The sequence below is a fragment of the Musa acuminata genome, chromosome BXJ1-11 (genome assembly GCF_036884655.1).
Source record: "Musa acuminata AAA Group cultivar baxijiao chromosome BXJ1-11, Cavendish_Baxijiao_AAA, whole genome shotgun sequence".
Classification (NCBI taxonomy): domain Eukaryota; kingdom Viridiplantae; phylum Streptophyta; class Magnoliopsida; order Zingiberales; family Musaceae; genus Musa; species Musa acuminata.
In genome coordinates, this window is record NC_088337.1 from 10,199,195 (window position 1) to 10,221,030 (window position 21,836).

The following is a 21,836-nucleotide window of genomic DNA, read 5'->3' on the forward strand; positions in this document are numbered from 1 at the left end:
TCCCAATTTAAGGATAGATGGACAAAGATACATCATCCTAATATCAAAGTTGAAGGTATAATATATATATATATATATATATATATATATATATAGTTGTCAATATGTTATCATCATATGATCAACATATATAGTTGTTAACAAGTCACTTTTATTTAGTTGATATCTTATTTTTATTTATCTGGCACATTAGGGGAGATGCGTCATTAAAAAATCAATAACATTGAGTCGACAATATCATCGATTCGGCACGATATGATTGGTCACACAATACTCACAAAAAAGATGATATGACAAACTATTACTCAATATCTCTCGATTTCATGATTCTACAATTTATTGATGATGGAATAATACATATAATCATTCTCAAGTTTTATAGTCCAATGTCATTGAACTATAAAAAAGACCCCTTAAGTGTATTATTTAGGATTTTGAGCAAAATTTATCACTTCCACATTTATCCAAATCCATCGAATCCCTTATTAATTATACTCTAAGGTAGTTTTTACAAGGTCACAATCTAGATCCTCAAACTTTTGACATCATAATTTAAAAATGACTTAGGAGTAAACATTCTGAATCTATCCATGTATTGGATAACCATAATATGTCATAATACATATAAAATAATACTATCTTCGATCATATTATCTCATTCGGCTTGGATATATAGGATTATAATAAGTCATATATTTAGTCATCGGGCATATGAATAAGTTCTATTGGTAGATAGCCCCAGATGATTTCTTATAGAGCCTAATACATTCTCTTAAGATATACATATAACCCAACCAACCCTAAAACTTTCATTATCTGATCATTTCGAGTAAGCAAAATATTTTTCATTTCAATTGTCAAATATTTTGATACGTTATGCATATGATCTTGAGTTTCACTTTGGTGGAGCAAGAATGACATGTAAGCTTCCTCTCCTTTATTATCCTTATTACCTATGAAAATCTAAGCTTTGTGCTATTATTCAATTTGAATACTAAAAAAAGTGATAAATTTTGATTTGCTAGAATGGTTGCTTTGTGGATAACAATAAATATTGTATGATAGTTAACTAGTATAACAAATAAAAGCTTCTCCGTCACACTAGTATAAGTTAGTCTTATCCATTTTCGATGTGAGATGAATATTATAATTTTCCTTATCGATGGCTTGAATGTCTCGTTAAGACTTAACATAGTCTACATCAAATTATAATATGGTACATATAAGATAGCTACTCTATGTCATAACGAGTCCTTTAACTCCATCTACAGATAGATTTTTCCTACTTAAGCTTCCCTCATAATGTCTAAATAAATTGATGTATCAATTTTGTTTTGCCTAAACCACTAATCAAAATACTTAAGATGAAGTTGATAATAGTGCATGCATCAAACTAATTCGAGTGTTATAATTTTTTCCTCAAGGGTTTGACATCCTCATTAAAGCTTAGTATATTTTAAATCAAACTTTAGTACTATGCATGTCAGGCGTAGCCTTACCAGTACTCTAACTTTATTTATGGGTAGTACTTTTCTACCCGAACCCCCTCACCATATCCAAATACTATGTCGACTTTGATACTAAATATCACGACTCGATGAGCTAATTAGGTTATCAAATTCGTTTGACCTAAATCACTAGTCCAAAAAATTTAAAAGTAGTACACCCATCAACCCAAATTAATCTTAGACGTCCCAACATTCAATGTGAGATATGTGTTATAATTTATTAAATAATAAAAATAAGTTACGAGAAGATTTTGCCTTTGCAATAATAATCACAATAGACTACTCTAAGCCTCATCATGTACATTATTTTTTTTTGAAAAAAATAATTCATCGAGCACGGATTAAAAGATAATGGGAAAAAAAAAGGGTATATAAATCGGAAAAGTACACCTTCCCCTGTTTGCATATGTGACTTGGAAATGTGAAACCATTGGGAATTGCCATACAAGTCTCTCATCTTCTTCTTCTTCTTCTTCTTCTTCTTCTTCTTCTTCTTCTTCTTCTGTAGATCATAGTATGAACGAACAGATGACGTTGGATGATTTTTACCTGGCAACCAGGACAACAGTCGGTCTCCCTGATATTGAGATGTGGAAGATGTGATCCCAACTGGATGTGCTTGACGTCTTACCCTACATGCTCCTTCAAGCGTCTCGTCTCGTCTCTTTCGGCTCGCAACAGCCTGAGGTGGTGGCCGGATCTCTTTTCCGTCTTTTCTCGGTGCATGTTATAGAAAGATGAACTGCTTGTCCTGAGATCAGCTGGTTTCGACTATGGAAATGGCATTTTGCACTTGCACTTCCTTCTCTTCTCCCAAGATTTGCCCTATGTTTAAGTTAATAAATAATTTATAAATTAAACTAGTTTTGAATTCAGAATATTCCTTTTTTTATTTATAATGTTGATAGAAAGATATTTTAGATATTTAAAAATGTTAGAATTCTAATATTATTAACATTCAATAGTAACAACCCCTCTCCATGGCTTATGTGTCGTTATTATTTATATTTTTTGATATTATTATTTTTAATATTAATTTTTTTTAAAATTAAAAGAATTACTTTGGAGAATATGAAAAACCGGAGAATGAGAGATGATATATATATATATATATATATATATATATATATATATATATATGTATATATATATATGTATATATATATATATATATGAGACAAGTAATTTTTTTGAACTTTTTCCGACTGATCTCCCTTTTTGTTTTCTTCCATTCCCTATATTTTTGGTGTACCAAAAAGCTGTGAGTAGGACGAACAAAAAAAAGATTATAGTTTGTATTGGATGAATCTATAGGATAAATCGATTCACACTGTTATGCTGTTTTTTAATAGAGTTATAATACTTTTAGTATCTCTATAAAAACATTTTAAAAATATATAAAAAATATTATAATTAACTGAAGATGCAGTGTTAACTAATTTACTTATTTTGATTGATTTTTAAATATGTTTCAAAGAAGAACATGCCAAAAAAAAAAAAAAAAGATTTGTATATCACTTACATCTTTTATTAAAATCACAATATTTTGATGAAAGTATCAAAATACATTATAACTCTATTCACAAAGCACATAACAAGAAGCGTATCATTCATCCTACGAGTCTGTCTGTTCAAACATAAAGAAGAGGAGATTTTTTAGACCCTTTTTCTAAATATTCGTCCTATATTTACTTTTACTTGCATGTTTGGATATACATGACACCCCTTTTCCACGTCTTTCATACGTGACAGATTCTCTCTCCTTCTGTCACGGTGGACTACGCCAAAGTGCGTCCGACAATTACGCCATTCACTCCAACCCTTCATTTTCCCGTTCCGTTCCACACGCCACGCATGGGTTGAATATATAGATATATATATATATATATATATATATATATATATATAATTAATGATGATGACGATGATGAATGAATGAATGAATGAAGTCTGGGACTAAACCTTCTAAGTTTGTGAATTTTCTAGATAGTGTTTAAAGTTTGAAAAAAATTTGTAGAATTTTTTTTTAATGATTATTCTGTCCTCATCGGCTTTCTTCTTTCGCTCTATTTCATTATTGCATCAGCCCCCCTCTCCCTCCGTCAAACCTACTCAACGATGAAAGAACAATGGCTTCTATCGAACCTTGTTGGACTTATGATATAGGCATAATTAGCAATGGAGCTTGTGAGGAGGGTGAACTATATAAATGGAAACCGTGTCAATGAAGATAGGGCATGAGAGAACTTTGTGATCACTCCGTAGCTAACAACGAAAGTGTAATAGTGGTGAAAGGGGGGAGGTGGCAACGATATCAAAAAAATTTAATTTTTTAAATTTGTTAAGGTAAAGTAATCTTTTCACACACTAAAAATATTCTAAGAGGATTTTTAAGTCGGAAATTCTCAAACTTACGATTTATTGTGAGAATTTATTTTATATATATATATATATATATATATATATATATATATATATATATATACTCTTAAAATTATGGATTTGACATTATAATTATAATTATATAAAAATGTATGTAATTTTGTAATATGGGAAGGACATATATATAAAAGAGAGAGTCCGACGAAATGGATGGTGCCATACCAACCAAACGGCCAACGAGCCAACAACGGAAAGAGGGGGGTGGGTGGGGGAGAGAGAAGAAGAACGAGGAAGAAGAGGAGAGCGAGATCGAGCAATGGCGGTGCCCCAGGCGATCGACACGCTTTCGAGGAGGGCGAGCTTGCTGAGGGAATCGCTGCAGAAGAGCCAGAGCAACACGGAGAGCATGGTGACCATCCTCGGTTCCTTCGACCACCGCCTCTCTGCACTCGAGGCCGCCATGCGCCCCACCCAGGTTCCCTCCCTCTGCTTGCCCCCCATTGTACCTGAAACTTCTTGATTTCGGGATCCTTGCATGGTTTCCAGCTTCAATTCGTTCTTCTTGTTGGCTCAGTTTGATACTTTGAGCTCCTAAAAATGTTTAATGACTTTCGATAATGGCATCATGGGTCATTTTTTAATCTGTGTCGCAGGTTAAGACGCACGCCATTAGAATGGCTCATGAGAACATCGACAAGACGTTGAAGACGACTGAGGTCATCCTGACACAGTTTGATCTCTCACGCCAGGTTTGCACGCTACATAATGTCACCATTCTTCATGCTCCTAATGCGTTTGTATGTACGAGTACATTTCTCATTTCCAAAACAGAAAAGGTCTTTGATGAATTGTTCTTTCTATATGCATATTTCCTAATGTGTTCAAATTTTGATTTCCCTAGAAACATCATCCCCCTTCAACATGTGCTTATTAGGAGCAAACTTAGATCCAATTTTATCCCTTAAATTTGTTATAACCAGAGGCTTATTTTGGATATCCACTATATATATATGTGTGTGTGTGTGTGTGTGTGTGTGTGTGTATATATATATATGTGTATATATATATACATACATATATACTTATACGTATATACATATATATATATATATGTATGTATATATAAAGAAATAGTGACATTTCTGAATTGCAACCTCCAAGATTTCACAACAATAATTGTTACAAAAACACCAACAGGCTGAAGTAAGAAGAGTGTTTGTTGGGACCACATTGTCATGGCAGAGTACTTGTATTTCTACGACTGTGAAGTTTTCAGTGGTTTAGCAAAAGCTATGGCAAGTTTAATAGCCTTGAAAACTAAAATAAGGTATGATTTTCATTAATGGCTTACTTGTCTAAAACAAATATTGTACATGGTCATCGTTTTGTGAAAGCGTTCTTTCAATTGTTTGACTGGTATTAAGAGTATGACAATGTCAGTAACTATTATGCATTAGATAATGTTTTATCTATTAAAGGTAACTGAATCTACATATTGGAATATCATATGAATGAAATGTATCTGATGGTATGTTCTAAAGAATTTAGTTTATTGGTGTGTTCCTAAGTTAAAATGAATGAGATATAAAAAGGCCAAACCTTGAATAAGCTTCTATTGAGCAAATTGAAGTAAGCTATTCACATGATTTTCCACACAAGAAGGCCTAATTCATTGACCTTTTGATCAAGGAACTAAAATATGATATATTCTAGATAGGTTAGAGATAATTTGCTTTCCATTCACATTTTGTGAGTACACAGTTTAGGTTTATGGTCTATATGAAATGTGAAATGCCTGTTATTACTAGTAAATTCATTATACACAGCCATTAGGTTGGCAGTCCCAAGATTGACCTACCTGTCTGACCTTATTTGTTCATTAGTTGATTTTGTATTGACTGTTAATTAGTGAGGTGGTTAAGTTTGTTAAAGGTAAATACATTGGACACTGTAAGTTATACAGAACTAATTTATTAGGCTTATTTAGCTGACATAGGAAAAGAGCTGTCAGGCCTGTCACTAGTTCGAGAGCTTCTATCTCCTTTTTGTAATAAAAAAGGTAGAGGTGAATGTAATGATTCTCTCAGTCCTATTGTCTGTTTATTTAACTCCAATTTCTTCACATCTGCTTTTTGTTTCTCAATGTTGTCCCTCTCTTGTGGTGATCTAGAATAACATTATCTTTCATTGGTTGAGTTTGATAAATTTAGAGAATCATTGCCTAGGTTTCTTTTTCTCTGTATCATACTTTCTGTAATTTAATTGATATATAATCTTCTGCTAGGAAATCAAATGGATTTGTCTGAGTTACTTGCTTGGTGAATATTAGTTATCAGAAATCTGGAATACGCCTTTTTCTTCATTTCTATTCATGTTGCTGCCATATTATGTTGCTTGTAAAGGCTGAGGCTACAATATTACGGGGACCACATGAGGATCTAGAAGGGTACCTAGAAGCAGTTGATATGTTGAAAAGTACCGTCCAGCATTTTAGCTCAAATAAAAGCTTTAAGGGCTGTGATGGAGTGATGAACCACATAAACAGCTTGCTAGCAAAGGCCATCCTGAAGCTGGAGGAGGAATTCAGACAACTCTTAGCAACCTACAGGTTCCTCCCCTGGATTAGGCTTCTTGGCTATATTTTCTTTTTCTCTACATGATGTCTGCATATACTTGAAAACTATTTTTCGTGAAGCAGCAATTAGTTTAACATCCATTATTCTTTTTTATTTATATCTTATTCTATCCATTTGTGATGATGGGTGAAAATGTCTTCCTATTGTGCTTAGATGGTCAGAAAAATATCTAATATGATATCAGATTGGATTTTGATTGTACATCCATCAAATTAGATGGCTGCAATATATAAGGTAGTCTGCAAAATTTTCTCCACAAGTCCTAGTTCTTAAATGCAAAGTTCTAAGAACAGAACCGGCTACGTCCCTGGTTGTTCGATGTGAAAGCATGTTATTTGGTGTTTCATAAAACTTTTGGCCCCCAAAGACTTTTGCTTATAGTATATAAAATGCAGATTATTTTATTTAAATAATTAATTTGTTGCTTCATCACAAAACTTGATATGTTTTCCGGAAATCAACACTGGAAGTTCAGTTAAAATGTAAAACATAGACTGTTAAATCTGTCAAGGTAGGTCTTTCTAGAAGGACTTCTTGGCTACCAACTTTCAAATGCAATTTTGGCTAATTGTTTTCCTTGTACCTTCTATGGGTCTTAGAATATGGAAACACCTGTTTTGCTTTACAGCCTCAAGCCTGTAAATTGTCAGAGAGTTACAATTGGAAAGAATCTTTTGGTAGTAGTTGTACTGGATGGAATCATGAAGAGATGCTCATAACTAAACTGCTTTAGGATTTGTAGAGTTACCTAGTGTTATATTGATTTTATCTTTTCCGCTGTTCAATTTTTAAATGAAAAATTAATGGTGCATTCATGACAAATTGAAGAAGTCATTTGTGAGATTATCAATGCATTGTGCTTGTTAATAGCCAAAACTTTGAAGAATAGTCCATTGAGGAATGAAAGAAGAATATATATGAAACCTATTGTACGAACATTTGGTGAGATGGATGTTACATTCATGAAGATACATACTAGAATTCACATCTGAGAGCCTAGCATAGAAGACTCCCTAGGATCCTCAAGTGAGCTAGTTGAGCTAAAATGTAAAACTTTGACTGTTAAATCTGTCAAGGTCGGCCTTTCTAGAAGTAAGGACTTCTTGGCTACCAACTTTGAAATGCAATTTTGGCTATCTATTTTTCTTGTACCTTCTATGGGCCTTAGAATATGGAAACACCTGTTTTGCTTTACAGCCTCAAGCCTGTAAATTGTCAGAAAGGTACAATTGGAAAGAATCTTTTGGTAGTAGTTGTCCGGGATGGAATCATGAAGAGATGCTCATAACTAAACTGCTTCAGGATTTGTAAAGCTACCTGCTACATGTTATATTGATTTTATCTTTTCGGCTGTTCAATTTTTAAATGAAAAATTAATGGTGCATTCATGACAAATTGAAGAAGTCATTTGTGAGATTATCAATGCATTGTGCTTGTTAATAGCCAAAACTTTGAAGAATAGTCCATTGAGGAATGAAAGAAGAATATATATGAAACCTATTGTACGAACATTTGGTGAGATGGATGTTACATTCATGAAGATACATACTAGAATTCACATCTGAGAGCCTAGCATAGAAGACTCCCTAGGATCCTCAAGTGAGCTAGTTGAGCTAAAATGTAAAACTTTGACTGTTAAATATGTCAAGGTAGGCCTTTCTAGAAGTAAGGACTTCTTGGCTACCAACTTTGAAATGCAATTTTGGCTATCTATTTTTCTTGTACCTTCTATGGGCCTTAGAATATGGAAACATCTGTTTTGCTTTACAGCCTCAAGCCTGTAAATTGTCAGAAAGGTACAATTGGAAAGAATCTTTTGGTAGTAGTTGTACTGGATGGAATCATGAAGAGATGCTCATAACTAAACTGCTTCAGGATTTGTAAAGCTACCTGCCAGATGTTATATTGATTTTATCTTTTCCGCTGTTCAATTTTTAAATGAAAAATTAATGGTGCATTAATGACAAATTGAAGAAGTAATTTGTGAGATTATCAATGCATTGTGCTTGTTAATAGCCAAAACTTTGAAGAATAGGGAATGAAAGAAGAATATATGAAACCTGTTGGATGAACATTTGGTGAGATGGATGTTACGTTCATGAAGATACATACTAGAATTCACATCTGAGAGCCTAGCATAGAAAACTCCCTAGGATCCCCTTGTGAGCTTGATTTTAGAAGATATTGTGGAGGAAGATAGCAGAGAATCTTTGAACACCACAACTAATAAGGAGTGGGAATCATAGGAAAAGGTACTGATGCCATCTAACAAATGCAAACTGAAATAGTCTTATTTTCTCCTATTAGCCAATATGGTTTTGGGGTCTAAAACAACATTTAGACGTTATGGTTTTACAGTCTAAAATTTAGACATTATGGTCTCTAGTAGCTCATTTATGGCATCACAATAATATGACTAGTCATTTGTAGCCACACATATGACCAAACTCAAGATTTTTAACATATAATATGGAAAAACAAATTCAGCACTGCAATATTATAACAATTACTGGATATTGATATTATTTAAAATAGTAGTTGTAACAAGATTATGTATATAATTTGTGAGAGGCCTAAACTCAAGTACAGCATGCAAGATAGGCCTAAACTTGAGCACATAGAATGCAACATATCCATTTTACTTCAACATGGGAACCATGGCTAACATTTTGAGTTATTCTGTTTTACCCTCCTCTGTACATCATTAGATTTTCTTTAATTTTTTCTCAAAAGCAAAAAGACCACTGCAGTTTACTGGACTAAATACCAGCCTACACAGATGTAATCTCTTCAAATCACTCACTTTGCTTGTTGGAAAGAGTTTTTTCTGTCCCGATATGCTTCATTGGGATGTTAAATTGATGTTTCGGAATAAATATCAATATTTTGTAATTAATATTTAAAGATTTGCATAGTGGACAATTCAATTGTCCATCTGGCCTACATTTAAAGGTTTATCTTTGTTCATTGAGTCTTTCCCACTGTTTGATTTCAGTAAACCAATTGAGCCCGACCGCTTATTTGACTGTCTTCCTAAATCCTTGCAACCACACTCAGAGACGTCTGGGCACCAAGCTGATGGTGGTAAGCCTGAGCATCAAGCCAGAAGCTTGGAGGCTGCTGTATACAAGACACCAACTCTGATTCCTCCAAGGGTTCTTCCCTTGTTGCATGACTTAGCAAATCAATTGGTTCAAGCTGGACACCAGCAACAGTGTTCAAAGATTTACAGGTACAATTAATCACGGAATATATATATTTTTTCCAAAAGTAGTCATGCTCCTAACTAATTGTTCATCTAGTCTGGTATCAATTGATGTATGGAAATTATAAAAGGAATATTCTTGGATTATAGTTGTATTTTTTCATCAAGACATGCTTTGGGGTCTAGCCAACTATGTTATGGCTGTACATCTGTGGTTGCATCAGTATTGTGGTTATGAACAATAACGAAATGCATATTAATTAAAAGTATGACAAGGCATTTTCTGTGGCACATCTTGTGATCAACTATGTACACAAAAAATTCTAAAAGATGAATTTGGCAATATATTTGAAGAATGCCTCATCTACTGGTTATGTTGAAAAAAAGCTTACATATCAAAAAATTGTTGGGACTTCCCCTCTAGTTATTTACTGTAAAATAAAAAGAAAAACAAAGGACTACTGTAAAAGGGCTACGCAGGACAATAAATTTGGAGCACCAGAGGAAGTCGAAATCCAGAAGTGGGCAACTAATAGACCAATAGCTTTTTCTTAATTGATATCAAGGTTCAAACTTTGAAGGTTCAAGATTTATTTTGATATGACCATGGATATGGGACTAGGATTAGGTAAGATCTGATTGGCATTGGCATTGTAGAATTAGTGTTTTCACCCAAAAATCTGTAACCAGAAAATTAAAAAGAAAAGGTTACAGGTAGGAGCATTATAAAACCACAAACATGTTTGGAGCATGATCTCACCCAATAAATCAAAATATAAATAAATAATAAATATTATGTCAATAGGAAAAGTACTATAGCAGATAACCTGTGGTCAAAGTTGATCCCCATCAATGAAAATACAGTTTCTTGTCTGGTCACAGGTGCTCCATATGCTGCTACATGTTTCATATTTGAAGTCATATACGAAAAGCAAAGTCCAAGAAGGACAGTTCATACTACAAAGATGTGAAATTCAACAGTGAAGGTCTCTGTAGTCTCATTGTTTATACTACGATACTGAGATTGGCATAAATGATGGTAAACCACCTCAGGATGGTTGATACAGACTGCTCCTTGCAAGATCAATTTACCTGCACTGGATGGATCTGAATCCACTGATTTGGACCAAAATTTCAAATGTAGCAACCAATTCATGGGCATTAGATTGACATAGCTCATCATTTCATAGTTTAAAAGAGCAGATACGATTTCAGATCATGATCAGATTATCTTTAAAACCTAGTACTTACTTGCATATTTATTGGACATGCATTCCTAATGCATGCATATGGTATTCTCTTTTAGCAATGGTCCAAATTTCTATTTGTCAATTCCTTCATGCCACTAATGATGACACTAAGTATTACAACCCAAATGATGGATGTGTTTTTAATAAGTTGGCATATTAAGGACACAAATAGGTCATTATATGTTCTTGCTTACTTTGCTCAGTTTCAGCTTTTCCATATTATTTCTTGAAAGGTGGCCTAAAATTATTACAATACTCTTTATTTTTGTACCTCGAATAATTTTAATGATAGTCACTTACTAAGAGGATTGCTCCAACCAACATCAAAATGGACTTAGGTTTTCCTGATCTTAGAGTTTATGATGAGAGAACCTATTTCCACTCACCAAAAAGCATCAGAAGGTCTCTATCAATTGGACGGCGGAAAGCAGAGCAAGCAGAGGCCAATTGTGTGGACCTATTCTCTCATATCAGGGTCCGTCACTTTGGGGTTGTAACTTGTAAGTATGCAAAAGATGAAGTTACAATGACCACACAAGCTCAAAGTACTTGCTCTCCAGTTTCCTCACATTTTCTAAACAGTTAGCCAAGATTGGACCTTTATGGGCCTAGAGAGGGCCATGGTCCCTCAAAAGATTGAAAATGTTATATGCCTATGCTATATGTGGAAATGTTTCTATACTTTTAGATTGATAAAAAGAGGCCATAGTTTTTATTTTTAGCATAATGTCCTGATATCTCAAACAATGTTGTTATGAGATTATGAAGTGACTTTACTTCTTCTAAGTGGGCCTTAAGCCAAATTCAAATTCATAAAGTTTCTTGCAGAAAATTTCAGACCAAGTAGAACTACAACACATACCACTTAATCTATATATCATATTTTCTGAAAACATAATAAGCAATAACTAGAAGTTTCTCTAATTACATATTTGGATTTTGAAATACTGGAAGAAAAACAGATAGTTGCAGAAGTCTTATATTCAATATGGCCAATTTTTTTTTCCAGAGATCTTCCACTGTAGTCAGCTATTATTTCAGTTCATATTTAAAGATGTAGTGCCTTGATTCAAAAACTTGTCACTGATGTGAATAACTTGATGATTTGATCTTAAAGTGTTATAATAAATCCTCTGTGGAAATTTAATATGTATTATATTGTAAATTGCTCATTAGTCATAGCTTTGCTCTAAGAAAGGGAAATGATTTCATCCTCTCTTCATGCTGAAGACTTTTGGAGCTGTGCTTTAGATGCTAAGCTAAAGGGATTGGCGGACAGTTTTTACCCTGAGATTGCTTGCTGAATAATACTATAGTCGTTCTTGTTTGAATTCAAATAACGATGGATATAAGTTGACTATTCATTGATCAAGGTTAACATACATCAGGTAAAACATCATTTTAACCAAAAAGCTTAAGCTTTTATGTTACGGGTCAATATATGCAATTTGACTCAATCAATCCTTAGTGATGTGGGACTATCCCATCTCTTTTCATCTCACATATGAATATTTCCAAAATCTTTCCTTATTCATGTATGGCATTGATTGTCTAGGATTCAATCTTAGTTCATATCTCACATACATAAATATTTGTGTAATGTGATTCACTCACCTGTATTAACCTGTCGCAATGTGATTTCTTCTTCAATTGATTAAATGATGGCTTGACCTTGGCTTTCAAGCACATTTTGGCTTAAATTTTCCTTTTCATTTTTGGCTCATTCAAATCTTTGTCTACATAACTCTAATGCCATGTCAGAAATGAGCTTGACCTTGGCTATCAAGTTTATTTGGCTTAACTTTTTTTTTCTTTTTTGACTCATTCAAATTTTCATTAACATGGCTCCAATACCATGTCAGAAATGAATAATTATGAGTCTGGATCAAATTGATCAAGGTTAACATACATTAGGTTAGACATTAATTCAACTCAAAAAGGTTTCTAGGCAATAGGCCAAACCTAATATATATATAGTCCAACTTTTTCAATTCAATTCAAACATGTATGAATAATTCCAACAGTTCAGCTTAGTTCCGGTAAAAGATTCTGTTCCTCATAAACTTCTCCATTGACCAGCATATGAGAAGATATAAGTCATGTATCTAACGCTTGCTGATATACTTATGGTTGGTTTAATAAAAACATCCTTGTGTCTGCAATCATATTTGTTTGTGGACACTTATTACTAACCTCAAATTGATTTTCGCTCTTCACTTGTCTATTAGTTCCCATTTAGTGTTTTTTGGTTCAAATGCTTGTAAGGTTCATTTTGGTGTAGGTAAAAACAATTAGATTATGGTTTCCAGTCTCAACTAGACAGGGATGTCTATGATGTCACTGGTTGATGTCAATAGTTTCTAAACATTTTCATATGGCATTTATCTTAAGAGGATGGTTTCTTGTCAACCAGGGATGCCCGTGCTTCAACTTTAGAATCGAGCCTCCGAAAATTGGGAGTTGAGAAGCTCAATAAAGACGATGTGCAGAGAATGCAGTGGGAGGCCTTAGAGACCAAGATTCAGAATTGGATTCACTATATGCGGATTGCAGTAAGGATTTACATAAGATTTGTTATGGTAGATATAACTCATTTCCTATCAGTTTGATTCTGTATTCAACAGGTTAAACTACTATTTGCTGGTGAACGAAAAATTTGTGATCAAGTCTTTGATGGCACTACTCTTAATAAAGATCAATGTTTTGCTGAAGTAACCGCAAGTAGTGTGGCAGTGCTACTTAGTTTTGGAGATGCTGTAGCCAAAAGTAAGCGATCGCCAGAGAAGCTATTTGTGCTTCTAGACATGTATGAAGTATTGCATGAACTTCATGTAGAGGTATGCTAAAATATTCTTCTTCGAGTCCCTAATAAAGGTATAGAGAACCCAAATCTCGTGTTAGTTTGACTCTAATACATTTTAATCATCTTTATTTTGGTGTGCATCTGATAATATGGCCTGCCTAAAAAGTTTCTCTGAGTAGATTAACATGTTTGGAAGATTATGTTATTCATCAGTCCATCACAAGACTCTCATGTCTTTCAAAATTCAAATGTTACAAGTTGTCTTAAAAAGGTAAAAACATGTCAGTGGTTCATTGCTTAACTTTTACATGCTGAACTTTGGCATACTATTTTACAACTTGTAATTTGATGGAAAACTGCACCACTATTGTTATGCACTTGTTTAATTGTTTCTAAATGATATAGTAATAGGATCAATAACATTCAATCACTACCTTTTTCATCTCAAAAGACAGCCAGTCCCTCTCACTTTTGCATCTATACATGCATGTATGTCCTCAATTTTTGGTTTTTCGACTTATGATTTTAGTTATGAATCTTGAAGATGATATCAATAGAATTATTTAACAATTTGCCAGATTGAGACAATTTTTGAAGGAAAAGCTTGTTCTGAGATGAGAGAGTCCACATTGAGCTTGGCAAAGCGCTTAGCCCAGACAGCTGAAGAAACCTTTGGGGACTTTGAAGAGGCAGTTGAAAAGGATGCCACAAAGACAACTGTTCTTGATGGAACTGTCCACCCTCTTACTAGCTATGTGATTAACTACGTGAAATTTTTGTTTGAGTGAGTTCTGAATCCAGATTCACTTACCAACCAATTAGTATATGAAATATGAACTAGCACCAAAATCCATATTGGTAATTTTGATTCTTTTTAGTTGATGCAAGTTCCTTAGCATCAAACACATGTGCCCCTTGAGCTGGTCATTCTACTAATATTTTTGTTTAACTGTCTATGAATATAGTTGCCATTTTTACCTTTTCTCTTGATGTATTCATATATTCTCTAATGGATCTATTCATTAAACTTTTGCCAGCTATCAGTCAACATTGAAGCAACTCTTTCAGGAATGTGTAACTGGAGATAAAACAGAGTCTCAGTTGGCAATTGTAACAATGCGGATTATGCAAGCTCTACAGAGTAATCTTGATAACAAATCCAAGCAGTACAAAGATCCTGCTCTAACTTACCTATTTCTTATGAACAACATACACTATATGGTGAGATCTCTAAGCAGGTATGAAGATTATATTTGTTCAGATATTACAGCATGCCATGGAGTAGAAAAACCAAGGTCACTTTGCTGATTTCAGGTCAGAAGCAAAGGATATATTGGGTGATGACTGGGTACAAAGACACCGAAGGATTGTGCAGCAAAATGCAAACCAGTACAAAAGGGTTGCTTGGGCAAAGGTCTATCCCATAGTTTGAAAGCATGCTAATCACACTATTCTTGTTTACATGTTTGTTTCAGTTTATACGTAGTTCTTAGCTGCATTTCTCAATTTTTTAATTAGCTGATTGATTGTTATAACATTTTAAATACTGGTCCAATAATGGTTTTAGTAGCCTATCAGCAGACTAGTAATGTACACTAGGCAGTACATCAACATGTACTGCTTAGTATCATTAATAAAAAAATAAAAAAAGAAATGAACAGTACTGTATCAGCATCAAACTGTATATTCTGACGCTGCTACTTGGTTGCATCGATAAGAACCAGCCAATACATACTATGTATTTAAAACTTTGATTTCCTATTATTCTACAACTTGCCAACTTTCTTTGATATTCTTATGTAAGATAATGGAAAAAGCACATGATAACTTTTTCTAATTTCCTATGGTTGGAACTCATTTTTTGGAACAAAAAAGTTTGCATCTGATGTATCAAATAATATAAAATTGATACAATATATGTTTTTCCAGAATAGGCAAAAGATGATTCAGAATTTCAGATAATATTATTTGTTAGACAACATGTCTTTGTTCTGACGTATGAGCTAATACTAGTTTCTAAAGAATTTTTACATCATATTGTGATGTAAGACATCCAAAAATTGTATAAAATGAGCATCCAAAAGTTGATGGCAAAGATATAAGACAGTCATGAATAATTAACACAACAACACAATGTTGAGTTCATGAGTAAAAATGAATAGGTGATACAAAATAAAATATGAAAAAACAGAGAAGTATGTTAACATGATGAAGTTAACCATTAATAACATTTAAGTTTGCTAGATAAGATGATACCAATTAAATCCAGATCTAGGTTGGTCAGTCCTGCTCTCTGGACTTTCAGTTCTTGGCCTTATCACTGAAAATCTGTCATATTTGGTTAGAAACAACAGTAAGGTTTAGCTTATTCCATCTGAAAACAGTTGATTTTGGCTAGTTTAGTCAATGCTTGTTTGTTGGTGCCCGCACTCATGAATCGACTTCTATTTTTCTTACAAGAAAAAGAGAAAGAGAAAAGGCAGGTAGGATAGAAGGCTCTCCCTCAATTTCATGCATCATGATGATTTATCTGAATTAAATAAATACATATGTATGTTAACAGGATCGGTACAAACTAATTCAAGTTTTTAGATATGGAACAGAAACAGAGACAGCAACTTGAACGCATCCATGACACTTTATATGCTGGTCGGCAAATAGATTTGTATTTGCTATTGGAATGTGCTGTGATGACATTGTTCTAGTGCAAAAGAAATAATGAAAATCAACAGGTAGAGGTAGGAAACACAAAAGAGGTGGATAAAACTAACCTAACCCTGCCAATATTGCCTGCAATAGTACCTTTTATTTTAGGGGTTCCTTGATCAAGGTTGATGAATTAGTGGGAGTCTGAGGTTTTGGCAATGGGAAGACCTGTTATATGTCATTTCCTTTGACGCTATTGATAAAGCCACCCTGCTATAAAGTTCTTTCAGGGAAAAGTAATTAGATTCTAGATAAGAATTTTTAGGTAAAGGAGAGTAGAAATACCATTTCATCTACCTTTTCCTTAGGTAGAGATCCTGTACTGGATTGTGCCAGGCAACATGGAGTTTTTCTGTGTGCTGAAATGGCTACATAAACATATTCAGAAGGTGAAGAAACAATAGAACAAATCATTACACTATCTTCCACTTCATATTATATTATCATGCCTAGTGTATGTTCTCAATGTTGGTAGTTTATAATGCTAAAGCTTATGTGGTTATATATTTTATTCAAATTAAATAGTCAATCACTTTGGAAAAATTAATTCAGCATAAGGAGATAAACACAAATAGATGAATAAACTTACCATGAATATTTTTCAAACAAAGTAATATGTTATGGGAAAGGAAATAAAATTAGAGTGTATAATATGTAAAAGACCTGGAGAATGCAGAGAATTTAGCTATATAACATTTCCTCCACCTTGTTTCTTTCTCTTGCTTATTGGACTTGATATATGTAGGTAGATATTGGCCTCTCTGTCTAGGTCATTAAATACTGTAACATGATGAGCCACAATGCAGATATACTAGATTATTTACTGTCCTGGTGGTGCAACATATCATTGTCACATGCTAGCTTTACTTTTTCTCAAGTTTGAACTAATTTAGTGTATTCTCCAGATTTTGCAGACACTATCTATCCAAGGTTTGACTCCATCAGGTAGCAGTTCAGCCTTGGGAAGCGAAGGAGCCAACAACAGTGGAGTTTCCAGAGCATCAATAAAAGAGAGGTCTATGCAAAGCTCTCATTCTATATTCGTGTATAATAAATATGCAAAATGAAACTTCCCTTTTTTCATAGTAGGTTCAAGTCCTTTAACGTACAGTTTGAGGAGCTTCATCAAAGACAGTCTCAATGGACAGTACCTGATCAGGAGCTGCGCGAGTATCTGAGACTTGCAATTGCTGAAGTTTTATTACCAGCTTATAGATCATACATCAAACGTTTTGGGTATGCTTCATTGAACCCATAATATTCTATTTTTAAGTAATCAATTTCTACTATTTCTCATGTCAATAACTCTATCTGTATCTTTAGCTCTTTCTTGCAAGATATTCAGAATCCAATTTGGACATGTTGATTTAAGCATTAGGATAGGCTTAAAAAGCCTCAAGGAACAATCTATATGCTGGAAAAAATTGTTGCTGTAGAACTAGTGAAGTGCTGAGATAATTAAAGTTTGGTTGGAGTCTTAGTTTGAGATTTATCATAGACACATGCTGGAAATTCATTTTTCATTATGTACTGTGAAAAACTTTGCTTTTACCCTTAAAATTTCTACTCTTCCACTTCTTTGTTCTATTGTGGTTCTTAGATTTGCATTTTCATCTGTCAGGCCGTTGGTTGAGAATGGTAAGAACCCACTGAAGTACATTAGATACACTCCAGAAGATCTCGAGCGAATGCTAAGTGAGTTCTTTGAGGGCAAGTCAATGGGTGAACCAAAGCGATGAGATCTGACAGAACTGGCGGCAAATTAATTTTAAGCAGTTTTTACATCCCTCAGGTCATAGCTGATAATTCTTAGCTATTATTTTGTCAAGAACTTATATAAATCTACAGATGTTTCTGTTGCATTTCTTGTCATCAAGTCAGATCGAACATCCTTTTTTTTTTTTTTTCCAATAAGTGACGAAGGTAATTGATTTGCCAAGATAAGTTTTGTTTCATCTCGATGAAATGCAACTTGTAATCATTTCTTAGGATCATCCTTGTGTTTCTGCGGCCTCAGTATGAGCACATATCTTCACAAATCCAATTTTTGTTGATGAAGTGACATTTGCATTGATTTGTTCTTCCTTGTCAAATGATGTCTAATATTCATCTGCTCATATTTGCAATGACTTCCAAAGGTTAACTGAGGACAAATTTAGCTAATATCCAAATTGAGTAAATCAGAGTTACAAGATGTGATTATGGAAAGAAGATTTATGCATTCCACTGGAAACATTTTGGATCACAACTAACAAAAAATAAAGCTGGTTGTCTCCTAGAAAGGGTTGTGAAAGAGCCGACTTGGTTGACATTGAGATAGTTATGATGTCAAAAACTCGTAATGCAGCAGCAAACAAATGGATACAAATTATGCCTGCTTTGCCATAGAAACGAAGAGGATGGACATGCCAGCAATATTTGGCTATGTCATGATGATCCATCCAAGACTGATACATACTAATAATGATATATCATGTGTCTTCGAGTCATTTGAAGTTATGTTTCAATATGATAGGTTTGTTAGACGCAATCTTATAATTGCTCCCATAATATATTGTACTAGCAAACCATGTATAATTGATGTATGAATATGATAATAATTATTACCTTATCCAATATATGTCTGCAATTATCATTATTTTTGGCCTATTATTCTATGACGGAAGAATGATCAAACTAAAAAAAAATACCAACTATTACTATACATCTATTAGCCATAAGATCCTTTATAATATGATATCGACATCATAAGGCATCGACACATCTACTTAAAGTTATCGACTATCTTTTCATTTCTTCTATCCTTTCGACAGATTGTGAATATTTGAATTTGATAATACGAATGGATGTATAAAGTGTTACTCCTCAATCTATCTGTCGTCAACATCATCATCATCATCGATTGTTCATGTCCTTATTATCTTTATGAACCTTATGTGGGGCGAACTACGAAAGAGATGCCTTATCATCATATTGAGATTAGTGCTCATTAATTATGTCTAACAAATCACTTGATATCATACTCGATATTATTTTCATATAGTAACTATAGAGTAAGGCTATTCAGCTATCCTTTGGTGGAAACAAAAAAAAGCTACCGAAAGAAACACAAAAAAAGCCATTCGTATAGCTCGAGATTTTGGACTCATTCCATACGCGAATTGCAGGAAATCGTTCGAGAACACTTGTTCTATTTCTCAATGATATCGGACGCCCGTGAAAGTCTTTCATTTCATAGAAATTCATTATTATTCGAAGCAAATAGTATTTCCTATTCCCAGGTTTTGTCAATGAGAAAATCCGAAGGTAAAGAATGAGATCAAGATGGAGCTCTGAGCAAGTCAACAGTATACAAGCAGGACATGATTAGTTGCGGGAAGTAAAAAGGAACAGAAAGTAGAGTTTAGTAGGGTGTTGTTGGTAGTGATCGGAAAGAAGGGAAGCTTTTTACTGGATACCAAAGTCGATCAGTAGAATCTCCAATAGAAGCTCTAAGTCTAGTTCAGCTTCGAGTCGAGTCGAGTCGGGATCCTAACAGGTTAACGGGCCGAACCCGATAAGAGATCCACACTTGCGAGGCACTGTTTTCGGGTTTTGTTTTGGATGACACTTTACTTTCTTTTTTCATGGACTGTAAGAATAATCATCAGTCCCTCATTTTCATGGTTTTGAATTATAAGAATCCATTTTATAGAATGAATTTTGATAAAAAAAAAGAAAAAAGAAAAAAGAAAAAAGAAAAATTAAGATCGAATTAGATTTATTTTGAATGAGGTGATTGATTTTTGATAAGATTACAATAGGATCAAAAATCCGTATAATCTCATTCAAAATAAATAAAATTCATCTAGAAGATACTTCAATATAGGAGATCCCACTGATCCAAAAACTTTCAGTCCCGACACAGACTGGGATAATAATTAATGTAGGAGAAAGAAAGAAACTTTTGAGAGTGATGAGTCATAATCAATCCTGCTTTTATTTATTTTCTCCATGAAACCTGCATTCTTCAGTGTGACTGGTGATAAGATTTGGGACAGGCACTTGTCAGCTTTTGTTTCTCAAAGTCAATGAGAGCTGAAACTGCATTTACTCAGCAAAACTTCTTCAAACATGAAAATTAAGTGGAGATTAAATTTTATATTTTGTTATTTAAGTGAAAAACAAAAAAAAGGAAAAGATGTTCATTATAAGATCTTAGAAAGAACATTTCTAAGAAGCCTTTTTTCTTATTTTTAAGGGTTTTTGATACAAGGATAAAAGAAAAAAACAAAAAAGTACCAAGCATCCCACACTCAATACAAATCTATTTCACATAACACATGCACCCAATTATTGTAGCAGCCAAGGCCATCATGACAAGCCAGCCCGAACTTATTTGGTGCAGAACATGGAAGCCGATCAAAGAGGGCAGCCCCTAAAAGAGGTGGTGGTGATGCTTCTTTCCGCTCGCTTCCTCCGCCTCGTTCTTGGCATCCTTCTTCTCATGGTGCTCGTGGAAGGCATAGCCTCCGCTGCCAACCGCCACCGCTGCAGCGATCTCCTCCTCGATCTTGTGCTTGTGGGCGTGATCGGGGTCCTTCTTCGCCTCGTGCTTCTCGTACTGTTGCATCGCCATGTGTTCTATTGTCAACTTAAATTGTTTGTAGGTGATCATTAGCAGAACCGAAACCTATGATCAAGACGAATTACCAGAGCAAAGGCACCGGCGGCGACAGCGCCCATCTCGCCGAGGTGCTCCTTGTGCTTGTGATGCTTCTCTTCCTTCTTGTACTTCTCGTACTCATCGGAAGCCGACTCGGCGACGACAGTCTCGGTGTAGCCGGAGGCGTAGTCATCGCCGCCGGAGTAGGCTGTCTCGGAGTAGATCACCTCCTCCGCGGGCTTCTCCTCCTTGTGGTGGTGGAAGAGGTGGTGGTGGTGCTTCTCCTCGGCCATCTTTTGCAGGAAAGACTGAAACAGTGGTTTGCGACCGGTGGCTGTGCGCTTGAGATGGACGGAGGAGGGCGGGGTACATATAGCGGTGCGAAACTGAAGGGGGCTGTGCGTCCGAGTCGACCGAGTGGACGTCCCTGATCTTCCGGTGGTTGGGAAATCACACTTGGAGATGGATGCTCGAGTCACCCCCATCAATCCGATCTGAACCGTTAGATTCTGATAGACTTCTAATCGGACGGCCCGTGATATGGGTCTAAAAGGACCGTCACGAACGTGGAGCGTCTCGAAGTATCACGTCGCCGAGACTAACGGAAGGGTGAGACCAATAGGACGTGGACGGGCCCCACCACGTGATGGTGTCGGTTTCTTTCTTTGGACCGAAGGCAGGGGCCAGTATTCCACGTGGCC

At 34.7% G+C, this 21,836-nt stretch overlaps 2 protein-coding genes across 2 annotated transcripts; one reads left to right on the plus strand and one right to left on the minus strand.

Annotated features, from left to right (window-relative positions):
• The first annotated feature begins 4,161 nt into the window (after positions 1-4,161).
• On the plus strand, positions 4,162-18,372 carry LOC135596589 (exocyst complex component EXO70A1-like). The gene is made up of 12 exons (XM_065088647.1): positions 4,162-4,365; positions 4,544-4,639; positions 6,293-6,498; positions 9,522-9,758; positions 13,395-13,533; positions 13,606-13,818; positions 14,363-14,568; positions 14,822-15,022; positions 15,099-15,198; positions 17,396-17,505; positions 17,580-17,726; positions 18,112-18,372. The coding sequence occupies exons 1-12, from the start codon at positions 4,207-4,209 to the stop codon at positions 18,227-18,229; spliced, it is 1,932 nt and encodes a 643-aa protein (XP_064944719.1). The 5' UTR covers positions 4,162-4,206; the 3' UTR covers positions 18,230-18,372.
• A 2,301-nt stretch (positions 18,373-20,673) lies between these two features.
• LOC135597188 (abscisic stress-ripening protein 5-like) lies at positions 20,674-21,635 on the minus strand. The gene is made up of 2 exons (XM_065089809.1): positions 21,183-21,635; positions 20,674-21,093 (listed from the first exon to the last, which is right to left on the minus strand). The coding sequence occupies exons 1-2, from the start codon at positions 21,618-21,620 to the stop codon at positions 20,908-20,910; spliced, it is 624 nt and encodes a 207-aa protein (XP_064945881.1). The 5' UTR covers positions 21,621-21,635; the 3' UTR covers positions 20,674-20,907.
• Positions 21,636-21,836: the final 201 nt, after the last annotated feature.

Coding starts and splice junctions, on each gene's coding strand:
- LOC135596589 (XM_065088647.1), top strand. CDS start 4,207: ATGGCGGTGCCCCAGGCGATCGACACGCTTTCGAGGAGGGCGAGCTTG. Junction 13,819..14,362: donor TGCATGAACTTCATGTAGAG/GTATGCTAAAAT, acceptor ACAATTTGCCAG/ATTGAGACAATTTTTGAAGG. Junction 17,506..17,579: donor AGAGCATCAATAAAAGAGAG/GTCTATGCAAAG, acceptor TTTTCATAGTAG/GTTCAAGTCCTTTAACGTAC.
- LOC135597188 (XM_065089809.1), bottom strand. CDS start 21,620: ATGGGGGTGACTCGAGCATCCATCTCCAAGTGTGATTTCCCAACCACC. Junction 21,094..21,182: donor CCGCCGGTGCCTTTGCTCTG/GTAATTCGTCTT, acceptor GCGATGCAACAG/TACGAGAAGCACGAGGCGAA.